The 12,338-nt window shown below is 38.9% G+C and overlaps 3 protein-coding genes across 3 annotated transcripts; 2 read left to right on the top strand and 1 right to left on the bottom strand.

Annotated features, from left to right (window-relative positions):
- Window positions 1–1,056: 1,056 nt before the first annotated feature.
- LOC109129951 (uncharacterized) lies at window positions 1,057–2,877 on the bottom strand. The gene is made up of 3 exons (XM_087496876.1): window positions 2,856–2,877; window positions 1,713–2,759; window positions 1,057–1,640 (listed from the first exon to the last, which is right to left on the bottom strand). The coding sequence occupies exons 1-3, from the start codon at window positions 2,875–2,877 to the stop codon at window positions 1,057–1,059; spliced, it is 1,653 nt and encodes a 550-aa protein (XP_087353002.1).
- A 3,698-nt stretch (window positions 2,878–6,575) lies between these two features.
- Window positions 6,576–7,001, top strand: LOC147924659 (uncharacterized). Its single transcript, XM_087496875.1, has one exon. The coding sequence runs from the start codon at window positions 6,576–6,578 to the stop codon at window positions 6,999–7,001; it is 426 nt and encodes a 141-aa protein (XP_087353001.1).
- Window positions 7,002–7,680: 679 nt separating this feature from the next.
- Window positions 7,681–10,463, top strand: LOC147924658 (uncharacterized). The gene is made up of 5 exons (XM_087496874.1): window positions 7,681–8,103; window positions 8,209–8,772; window positions 8,896–9,180; window positions 9,298–9,806; window positions 9,866–10,463. The coding sequence occupies exons 1-5, from the start codon at window positions 7,681–7,683 to the stop codon at window positions 10,461–10,463; spliced, it is 2,379 nt and encodes a 792-aa protein (XP_087353000.1).
- The last annotated feature ends 1,875 nt before the right edge of the window (window positions 10,464–12,338 follow it).

Raw genomic sequence — 12,338 nt, 5'->3', positions numbered from 1 at the left:
TGGTGAAGAAAGAAAGAAAAAAACGAAATTCTGGCCACGTGTAAAAGATGTGTGCGTTCACACTGCGTGTTCACACACAGTTTTACCGATTAATGCAGTTGCACTAAACTTGCAAATAGTTGTACTTTAGAGGTTTCTCAGTTTAATTAGTTATACTAAACTTTAGCATTACTTTTTTTAGTTTTACAGTTGATTAAACTTAACTAACATACAATTACAAGCTTTTTGCAACTTCATAATTTAAAACTTATAATTCTATAACTTTTTCATGCTTACTTGGTTATTATTTACAAAGTGACATTAAAAGTGTAATGAAACACTTGTTGAGATTCTTTCATAAATAAATTAAAATTAGTATATTTTGGAAAATTCTTCATTTATAGTAGAAACCTATGTAGAACATTTATACAATATGTATTGTCAACACTGGTTTTAGGTAGTACCAATTTTATTATTTTCAGTAGTACCAATTTTACCATTTTTACTAGTTTTATCTTAGTTGTGCCAGTTCTACTCTCTTATATACACATATTTTGAAAGAAGAAAACATTAATAGACTTCAAATTAAGTTTCAAATTATTAAGTTTCAAGAGGGAGTTATGCCATAAAAAAGTAGAGAGTAGTCAAACCAAACACCATTGAAACATGAAGAGGTGAATCAAACATGAACATTATCTCCAAATAACAACCATTGGAGTCCTTGTCTCCGGTGCCTTTTATTCTACATCCTAGGTCGAGTTTTTGTTCGTTTTTCCCCAGCAGATGCATACTTTTTTGTTTTCTTTCTTCCCCTTTTTATTTTCCGATCCGGAGGAATGATCTGCAGATCTTGGACTTCATCTAGGACATCCCATCGAGACTTATCAGGTACTAAATAAATTGTCCTGCAATATGCAATTGCCCACAGCTCCGTCCAATAATACTTAGAATACAACTCATGTAACTCAATATCCTTACCTCCATATTTTTGGAATGTAATGAAAGACGCCAATGCATGCACACAAGGATACTTTTGTATATCGAAAAACCTGCAACTGCAACTTCTCAATCGCAACTTCACCAAATAAGGTTTCCGTCACTATCAATGACATTGTATTCAAGTTCGAAACCATTTAGCTCTGTCACCTTTAGTTTCTCAGCAGTTGCCCATAAATCATGTAAGTAGTTCTCCACTAAAGGCACCAATTTATTTGCGACTGATCTAGACACAGCATCTTTCCGATGTTCATTAAACCATTCAGAGAATTTTTTAAGTATTGCATCAAGCATGGGTATCAAGGAGTACCTCCTTGCATCTTTAAATACGCTGTTCATCGATTCAACACAGTTGCTTGTGTCTAGGTTGTATCTATCTCCTAGAAAAACACATCTTGCCCATCTTTTTTTTTGGGTAGATTCTTCAAGATACTTTGCAGCAGAAGGATATATTGTCGTAAAAGAAGCGTAAGCAATATTGAACTCAGCCACTGTGTAAAACCTACTACACTTCATGAATATCCATGCAACAACGTCTTTGTTGACGTTACGAGCATAACCTTTCACATTTTGGGATAAATGCCATACACAAAAACCATGATGAGCCAGAGGGTACACATTAGCTATGGCTTTTATGAGACTTGTATTTATGTCAGTCATAAATACTATTTCAGAAGAATCCCCAACAACGGTTTTCAACATCTCCAAAAACCAATTCCAACTTGCATCATTCTCACCATCAAGAACACCAAACGCCAAGGGATAATGGTGACGGTTAGGATCTTGAGCCGACGCAGAAACAAGAACACCCTTATATTCGTTCTTTAGAAAAGTTGCATCCATAGGTATAACTTTCCTCATGACTTTAAATCCTTCAACGCTAGCTCCCAAAGCTATGAACAAGTACATGAATTTATTATTCTCATTGCAATGCACATATGATCTTGTACCATGATTAACCTTCTCTAACATGTGCAGATAACATCGCAGCATCTTGTAGCTTTCTTCTGGGCTACCTTTCAAATCAGTAACAACTTGATTTTTCCCTCTCAACGTCGTGGAATATGATATATCAACACCTAATTTTATCTTGACAAGATCCATGATAATTTTCGGAGGTGGAGTTTCCATTTGTCCTGGATAATCACCATGTAAAAGAGAAGCAACTAATTGTAGAGTTTCTTGTCTCTTACTGTTGCTTGAACTTTGACTAGCCCGAGAGCATGTATGCATCTTGTTGTGCCTTCTAATCGAGAACATATTTGTATCTCGAATCCTACCAGCTTGTAAACCCCAGTTACATCCTTCTTTAGGACATTTGAGCACATAACGCACCTTGTCCGACTTTACTATTTCAAAATTAAAACAGTTAGCTAAAGAAGCTCTATCCACCACATCTTGCAATGCCTTCTTGTTAGGAAATTCTTGAAGTTTAGTCAGACCCATACCGTCATCCCATGGTTCAATATACTTACACGGTTCTACAACAGGGCGTGGCTCAGTATATTCATCACCTTCATCAGGTGATATAGCTTCACCCACTTTATTAGAATCACCCTCTACGGCATTTTCTTTGCCTACGTAGACAAAAATGGCGTTAGGTCCGATTTCACCATCGTTCGCATGTTGGTTTTCAAAGTTCATACCAACAGAACTTTGGTCCACTATGGGCACTGTGGGCACTGTGGGCACTGTGGGCACTATGGGAACTTGCTCAGGCTGTGGCTCGGAAGGGATGACATTCACAAACAACATACATCTTCGCTTCTCATAATTAACGGAGTCTACATAAACATTAACATCCTCATCATCATTAAGCTCACAATGCTCCAATGTTTCTACCAGTAGTGGCTTGTAGCTCAGCTACAACTGAATGTTACTTTCAACAAACCCAAGCTTCATGAGTATCCTTGCTTTTAACATCAACAATGTTATATACCTCTTGAACATTATACTATACATGCGACCTTCAAATTTAAAATGTAGGCTGACGTTCTCGCATATTGTATCCTGCCAAACTAACCAATATAAGAAAATCTAAATTAGTACTACTAGTAGTTTTACTAGTTATACTACATGAATCAGTATTACTAGTTTTACTAAATATACTAGTATTACCAGTTTCACCACATTCTCTCTCCTATCAAAATCGAATCGAATGGTAAACGAGTTCTAATCTTCTTAATTCACTGAAATCGAAAGCCAAATCCCTTTCTTATCTAATAGAAAGCTCAATCGACCCATAAACCTTTGTAAAACACCCAATGTGCTAAGCTTTCTTCGATCAAAATCCAATTGAATTTCTAAATTTACAAATCAAAAACAAATTCAACTAAAAGCTACTCTAATGTGAAGTAACGCACCTGCATTTTGAAGAACAACTTGATGGAATCGCCGGCGGCTCCAACGATGGAATCGCCGGCGGCTGGGTTGAGAGGTCAGTAACCAGGGAGGGTCGGGTTTCTCGGATCGAAAGAAGCTGGGTTTTTGTTTTTTTATTTAAAAATTTTAATCCAATTCAGTAAAACAAAAAGGGTAAAATCTTCTAGAAAAGACAACTCTTTAAAAGAAAGAGAGAAAAGGTGATAACAATGGCGACGGCGGATCTAGGGTTCTAAATGGATTGGAGTGATTGCTACTATGGTTGGATTGGGTTCACTAAGGGTTACAGGTTTTTGGATCTCCTCCTGGGAGTGTGTTTTGTTTGGAACGAGCGAAGAATCTGTGGGTGCTATCGCAAAAGCTCCTCGTCATTATCATGGGGATACGGTTTTGATTTGGTTTATCGGATTTCAATGAGAAAGTGGTGTCAGGTATGGGAATCTCGTTTTGATTTGATCCTAGCTAAGATTATAGGATTTTGGTGTCTTCTTATGAGTCTCGATTGGGTTACTCGGTCTGATATGATTTGTGATCGGGGTAGTGTGATTTGGAAAGAAGATGGTTTATGTCTTCGAAGAAAATCAGGTCTGAGCAAATCTTGCTTGCGATGGATTAAGATTGGGGTCGCCACTTCTGGAGATTTGATTTTATTGTCGGGCTCGTTTACCCGATTCGAATCAGAACTGAGTAACACTCATATGGGAGGAGTAACGATATGGGTTTCCTTTTCTGAGGATTTGGTGTTATGGTCGGATTCATTGTCTCGTGTCAGATCAAGGCTGATTGGTAATCAAATGTGTTTGGTAAGGATTCGTTTTCCTTTTTCTGGTGATTTAAGGATACGTTTCCACTATCTGCTGGTGTCTGCGAATCAAGTGGCTATTACTCCCTATCTTCTTACCAGATTTTTGAGGATATTCGGTTGTACATTTTGGAAGGTTGGTGTGTTTAAAAGGGATTGAGTTGTAATGGTATTCTCTCATCACAGTTCTCATCTCAGCTTCTCACTCTTACAACCTACAAAGATTTTCTACTCTCTGCGTCTTCTTTGGTGTGTCTGTTTGGTTTATGCGAGTTTGATCATGACTCAAGCTGATCTTTTGGGGAAGAATGTGTCTGGGAAGAGTGAAGAAAGTCTGGTTCCTAGGCGGAGGATCAAGATATCATACTTTGACAATTCTGCTCTGATCGAGGCTTACTCTAACACGGTTGTGGGTCGGTGTATAAATCCCCGGATGCAGGATATGAAAATCCCTATTGTTCATGCTTCCCCGCATCTGGCATCTAGAGGGTCGAGTGGTGGGAGATGACTTAGCCCTTGGGAAGTTCCAGTTCGACTTCGATAATGACGATGATATCAAGGAGGTACTTCAAATGGAACCCTTCCATTTTGATCGCTGGATGGTGTCTATGGTGCGATGGACGCCAACAGTTGATCCTGCATATCCTTCTGATTTGACTTTCTGGGTTTGTGTGTTGGGTGTTCCCTTCCAGTTCTGGGCCGAACCAACTTTTCGAAGCCTTGGTGCAGAGTTGGGGAGGGTCATAGCGGTTGACATTGATGGAGGAAGGGTCTGAGTGACAGTGAATGGGTTTAAACCTCTTTGCTTTGAGACGGTGATAGAGTTTTACAATGGTCAGGAAACTATTGTTACTTTGTGCTTTGAGAGGCTTCACGGTTTCTGCAAGAAGTGTCATAGCCTATGCCGTGATGTCGATCACTGCCCGTTATGGAGTTCTTCAAGAATTACCTCTGGTCAGTCTTCTAGTCAGCCTATGCCTATGGAGGAGGAGGTATCTAGGTCTTTTCAGAGCTATAAGGGAGCTGTTACGAATGACAGATCAAAAGGAAAAGGGAAGACCATGGACAACAAGGGGAACGAAAGAACCAAAGGGAAAGGGAAGGAGGTGGATCACAATGGTATGACCAATCATAAGGAGAGTCAGAGGTCGCTCAAGGGGAAACATACTTCGGGTATCAAGATAAGGTCTGATGATGAGTCAGGTGAGCCCTCGGCCAAGCCTAGGTGGTATAATAATTCTGCACAACTCCATGAGCATCGCCATATGCTTCGGACTGCTGCCACCATTGCTTCTTCTTCAGCGGTGGTACCAGGTGACGATCTGGAACCGGGTCAAATTATTGGTTTTGAGGAACAGGGCGCAAGGCCAATTCCTGGTGTTGGAGCCCCACCTCTCAAGAGGGTCAGACGACCTCTGTTTCAAGAACCGGGAATGGCACCGAGTTCTGGCCAGGGAGATGCAGATGGTTCTGGTACGGAGGTTGTCTTGGCAGACACAGGCTCTGCTGATCCGGGTTCTATGCAGGTGGAACAGTCTGAGGAGAAGCTTGACAGTGGTCTCACGACTCAGTCTGAGGCAGGACAGGGACTGGCTTCGGTGGTTCAGGAGGCTCAAGCTGTGAATGGGATAGTTTCTGGGGTCATTATGGATCCGCTGTTGGCCCAGGTTGGGGATGCAACTTTCGCTTCAGAGGTAACTGATCCACACATCACAAATGAAGGCGAGTTAGAGGACTCTATGACTGATCCCTCTTTGGATGTTAGTTCGAACCATGCAGACGTAGGAGCGGACGAAGCGGATGCGGGGGGAGATCCCATGGAGGTTTTGGTTACCACTAGTGCTATGCCAGTCTCGGAACCACCACTAGATAAGGCTCGCAAGGCAAAACCGCCTTTGGCTGTCAAGGGAGCAGCCTCTAAGAAGCTAAACATGTATTTGCGCACAACTCCAAGGAAACGCCCTGCACCTAAGACTACTGATGTAGCTGGGGAGGGTACTATCCCGAAGAACCAGGAACAAGAGAAGGGACCAGCTGATGGTTCAAAGCCACCTAAACCAATAATAGAAAAATGAAGATTTTAAGCTAGAATTGTCAAGGACTGGGGAATAAAGCAACTGTTGGTTACCTTAGGGATCTATGGGGAAAACGTTGACCTGATTTTCTATTTCTTTCTGAAACTAAACAATCTTTTTCTGTTTTGGAACTTTTTGTTGGTCATTTTGGTTATTCACATTTAAAAACCATTGAACCTGTTGGTTATAGTGGTGGTCTTGCACTTTTTTACAATAATAATAATAATAATTTTTCCATTTTATTTGAGTCCAATAGAATTCTTGATGTAGAAGTGGTTTATAAAGGAAAATTGATTTATCTTTCTTTTATTTATGGTGATCCGGTTCCACAAAACCGTGACATGGTTTGGGAATGGTTAACAAGAATCAAGTTGACTCGGGATGCTCCATGGTTTCTAATTGGGGATTTTAATGAGCAAAAAGGAAATCATGAGAAACGAGGTGGTACTTTGCGTCATGCCTCTTCTTTTGTACCTATCAATACAATGATTAGACATTGTGGCTTACTTGAGTATCCTGCTCTTGGGGATAATCTATCCTGGAGAGGGTGGCGTGATAAGAAGCAAATAAGGTGTCGGTTAGATCGGGCTTTGGCGAATGAGGAGTGGCATGATTTGTTTAAAGATTCCTTAACGGAATATTTACCAATGATTGCCTCGGATCATAAACCCTTGCTAGCTGTTATTGGGGGACAAAATTACCAAATGTCGCTGTGCTATTTCTCGCTGGAGGAAAGAGCAATTACCCTTAGGGCGGGAGACAATTGAAGATATAAAGGCCAAATTAGCGGTAGCTCAGGAGAATGATGCCACCTCCATTGATGAACCTGCGGAGCTTACCTGGCGGTTACGGGAGGCATATCGGGATGAGGAGGTGTATTGGTATCAAAAAAGTAGAAGTCGTTGGATGCGGTTTGGTGACCAAAATACCAGCTATTTCCATGCTCAAACAAAGCAACGACGTTCGGAACCGGATTGTTGGTCTTCATGATCAGCATGGTAACTGTATGAAATCACACCACCACGTCCGTACGACCGTACGTCGGTACAATCACCACCACATTGGGCCGTCCGTACCATTAGGAGGCTTATCGAGTCCAACCCATGAAGACCAGCCTCCAACGGTCACTAAGCTTCCAGAATCATCTTCTCCTAACCGTTGACAGGAGTATGCAAGTGGGAAGACTAAGGAAGAGTCACATGTTCACTTAAGGAGGTGTCACTATCTACATTTGTATTTGTGTATAGTATCTTAGGAGAATATTCTTTGTATATGGCTATAATTAGGTTGTAACTATGTTCTAATTCTAGTAAGAAGAGATAATATCTCCTTCTCAATAATACTCTCTCGCATACTCTCTCTATTATCCAAACGACTATTATTCACTTTGTTCATCACTTCTCTTCACCAAACACTCAATTGATCCTATTAATTCTTACAAACTGGATGACGGAAGAGAGGAAAGTCCAACATATTGCGGTCTCTTATTTTGAGGATCTTTTTACATCCTCGGAACCCTCGGATTTTGGAGAAATGTTAGATGAGATTCAGCCATCTATTTCCCTGGCGACAAATGAATCCTTAACTCGGGAAGTTACAGAACAGGAAATTAAACAAGCACTTTTCATGATGCATACGGATAAGGCTCCCGGTCCGGATGGGATGACTGCTCTTTTTTACCAGAAGGCATGGGCTACGGTTAAAGCAGATCTAATGCTTTTGGTCAATTCCTTCTTCCGGAATGGGGATTTTGATAAAAGGCTGAATATGACAAACATATGTCTTATCCCAAAAGTGGAGAAGCCAACAAGGATGACAAAGTTATGGCCTATTAGCTTATGTAACGTTGGTTATAAAATTATATCAAAGGTTTTGTGCCGACGGCTCCGCACTGTTTTCCCCTCTCTCATCTCGGAAACACAATCGGCCTTTATAGAAGGTCGTTTGATTTTTGATAATATATTGATTGCTTAGGAAATGTTTCATGGGCTCCGAACAAATCCCTCTTGTAAGGGAATGTTCATGGCTATAAAGACAGATATGAGTAAGGCTTACGATCGGGTCGAGTGGCCCTTCGTCGAACATTTACTCAGACAGTTTGGGTTTTGTGAGAAGTGGATAACCTGGATTATGTGTTGTATTAGTTCGGTTCAATACAAGGTCTTACTTAACGGGCAAGCCTATGGGTCTATAATTCCTTGTAGGGGTCTGCGTCAAGTGGACCCTTTGTCGCCCTATCTTTTCATTCTTTGTACGGAGGTCCTTATTGTACATTTTCGGAAAGCAGAACGGCTGAAACTTCTTACGAGTATCAAGGCTTCAACTGCTAGTCCCGCTATCTCACACCTCTTATTTGCGGATGACAGTCTATTTTTCTGTCAAGCCATGAAAGAGCAATGTGAAGTGGTATTAGGGATTCTTAAGAAGTATGAACGGGTTTCTGGTCAGCAGATCAATTTCCAAAAATTCTCGGTTCAGTTTGGACATACGGTGGATTTTAGACTCAGGGAAGAATTAAAAGGGGTTCTGGGGAATACGGTGAATTAAAAGGGGTTCTGGGGATTTTAAAATATGGTGGATTTTAGACTCAGCACATCAATTAACCAGTGCGTTTCTAACTTCTGGTGGAGCTCATCGGGACAATCACGAGGATTACACTAGGTGGCACAGGATAAACTATGTAGTGGTAAGGATGCTGGGGGTCTAGGTTTCCGGTGTTTGGATGATTTTAACACTGCTCTGCTGGCAAAGCAGCTCTGGCGTTTGATCACAGTACCAAAGTCGCTTTTTGCACGGGTTTTTAAAGGCCGATATTATAGGCATTCAGATCCTTTGGATCCTATTAAATCTTACTCGCCGTCTTATGGATGGCGGAGTATCATTTCTGCTTGCTCTCTGGTTCATAAAGGACTCATTACACGAGTAGGATCTGGTGCTTCCATCTCTGTATGGACTGACCCCTGGATCCCTGCTCAATCCCCGAGACCAGCACTAAGCACAGGATCGCCTTCTGATCCTCTGCTCCGAGTTATAAATTTCATTGACAGGAGTTCTAATTCCTAGGATACGGCTCAGCTTACGGCTACGTTTGTACCGGAAGATGTTGCTATAATTTCTCCCTTACCGCTGCGACAACTGGATAAACTGGATTTGCCGGGATGGCATTTTACCAAGTCTGGTATATATTCGGTAAAATCAGGTTATCATTGTCTACGGTCTCATCGTACGGATCCCTCTGGGCCAGATGTTTTTGGGCCGGACATTACACTTCTCGAGGCCTTCGTGCGGAAAATTAAGTGTCCACCAAAACTTCGTCATTTTATGTGGCAAGTGCTTTCGGGTTGTGTGACGGTTACAGCTAATCTACGGAAACGTGGTATGAGTTGTGATGCCACGTGTGGTCTTTGTGGTTTTCATGAGGAGACAATTAATTATACTCTCTTTGAATGTCTGCCTGCTAGACAGGTTTGGGCTCTGTCGCAGTTTCCGACAGCCTTGGGTGCGTTCCCATCGGGTTCAATTTTCACAGATATGGATTCTCTTTTTGGCGGTTTACAAATGTTTCAACACAGGCAATTTTTCTCTGGATTTTGTGGTATATCTGGAAAGCACGAATTGATAAACTTTTTAGTAATCTGGATTCCAATCCACTAGCGCTTTTGCGGCTAGCGGAGGATGAGGCCAAAGCATGGGTTTTAGCTCAAACAGAGGACATACCAATAGTATCGGCTATTCCTACTGTGGATGTTCCCCGGGGAAGCAGGGGCGTCGGTGCTCCTAGTCCTTTGGCGAGCTATTTTTGTTTTGTAGATGGGTCCTGGAAGGAAACAGACTGTTATGCAGGTCAAGGGTGGTTCTGTACGTCGCCATTTGGTGATGCCCCTACTATGGGAGTTGCCAACCTTCGCCGTAGCCTGTCCCCTCTTCATGCTGAGATTGAGGCCCTTGTCTGGGCCATGCGATGTATGATTGGGGCGGATAACCAATCTGTTGTTTTCCTCACCGACTGCTCTGACTTAGTGAAGATGGTGTCTTCGCCTTCCGAGTGGCAAGCTTTTACACCTTATTTGGAGGACATACAGGCAGATAAGGAGGAGTTTACCTCTTTTTCATTAGTCAATGTCCCGCGCTCTCAGAAAGGTAAAGCGGATAACCTTGCGCGACGCGTTCGCACAGTTCCACATTTAGTTACCTATGTTAACAATGTACATTCGCATTGGCTTGTTTGAGCCAATCTAGTTTTCTATGTTGTCAAAAAAAAAAAGGGTAAAATCGTCTCACCACCTATTATTCAAAAGGTGGGGGTATGAAGAATACAGAGGGAGATAGGAGATTTGTCAAAAAAATTAAGGGAAATATGAAATTATCCCTTATTATCCCGTCTGGCCAGGGGTTTTATCCGGATACATCATAAATAAAGCCGTCCTAACCTCAGTCTATGTGACTGGCCTGTCAACTGCCCATTGTCTTCATCCGTAATTACCATGGTTACCACCTGTAATGCTTCCTAAAAAGTTTCCGGATTAATGGATGTAGACCTAGTTTAATGTCTGAGTGTGAAAATATACCAGTTTGACACAAATTTGACAATTAATTACTAGATTAACATTCCATTCTATTCAATTATTTGAATGACACAAATTTTAGGTAAAAAGATTAAAAACCCAGACTTTTTTTTAATTTTTTTTTTGGAAAAAACGAAAAATCAAAAAAATAATAGTATTTGATATTTTGATTTAAAAATATGATTAATGAAAAAAATGTTTAAAAATATGATGTTTATATTTTTAATAAAATTTATAAAAATAAAATATGATTTAAAATATAATTTATAAAATTAATATTCAAAAAATTATTTATAAAAATATGAAGTTTAAGATGATATAGTTATATAATTTTTATAAAAATATAATGTATAAAATTATAACTAAAAATAATGTATATAAAAATTATTAAAATAAGATTATGAAAATATAATATAAAATATATAAAAATAGGATTTTAAAATATGATGTTCATTTTTTAATATGATTTAGGAAAATAAAAATGTATGACTGAAATATATGCTTTAAATATATGAGTTTAAAAATATCATTCATTTTATAAAAATATAATTAATAAAAATATGACTGAAAAAATATAACTTAAAATAAATCTGTTGTAACTATATTTACATTTTACATATTTTATCTAATAAATATGTTATCAAACACCAGATTTTTGGAAGCAAACAAAAAAAATGGTCATAACTTAAACAAATCTGTCATAACATATGGTATTCACATAGGTCATTTTAGCAGTTTTTAAAAAATGTTATAAATTTGTTATCAAACGACAGATTTTTGGTTAAATTTAAAAATTTGTCGTAACTTAAAACAAATATGTTATCACTAGAAGTCAACCTAGTAATTATTTCTCTGTGAAAAAATCTGTCAATGACAGATTTTTAATCATGAAAATAAATCTGAAATAACTGTGGAAAATAAATCTGTCTGATATTATATCAAACCTGTCATATATTCTTAAAGTCTATGATGTTTTTATAATTATGTCTGTCGTAAAAAATAAATTTGTCTTCAATAATAAATCTGTCATAACTGTAATTAAAAAATATGTCGTCCAAAATAAGTCTATCACTAAAAATCTGTCATACAAAAGTAAACTTATTGTGCAAAAACAAATGTCATACACAAATTAATCTATCACAACTAGTCCGGCAGACTTTTGAAAATATTTTGATTTTTTAAAAATATTCTGGTAGGATAAATTTGACTTTATTTTTTTCTTAACAAAATAAAAAGGATATTTTAGGCAAAAAATAATTTATCTAATCCTTACATTTTATGAGTTACTTTAGTAATTAACCTTTTATCAATCTAGTTTTTATATAATAATATATTAATTATATTATTTATTATTTTTAAAAAAGCAGGTTTCACGGAGAGTGACGTGGCTGTCGGTGAGGTTTTGAAAATCACAAAAAAGGTGGCCGGTTTTGGCTGAGTGGAAAACTATAATTAAGAAAGGAAGAAAGGAGTAAGAGACTACAAAAAATGAAATATAAACTTTTATTAAACTGAAACTAGTTGTATTTACACTGCGAT

The sequence above is a fragment of the Camelina sativa genome, chromosome 17 (assembly GCF_030686135.1).
Source record: "Camelina sativa cultivar CO46 ecotype springtype chromosome 17, ASM3068613v1".
NCBI lineage: Eukaryota > Viridiplantae > Streptophyta > Magnoliopsida > Brassicales > Brassicaceae > Camelina > Camelina sativa.
This window is presented reverse-complemented; position numbering and strand designations above follow the sequence as displayed.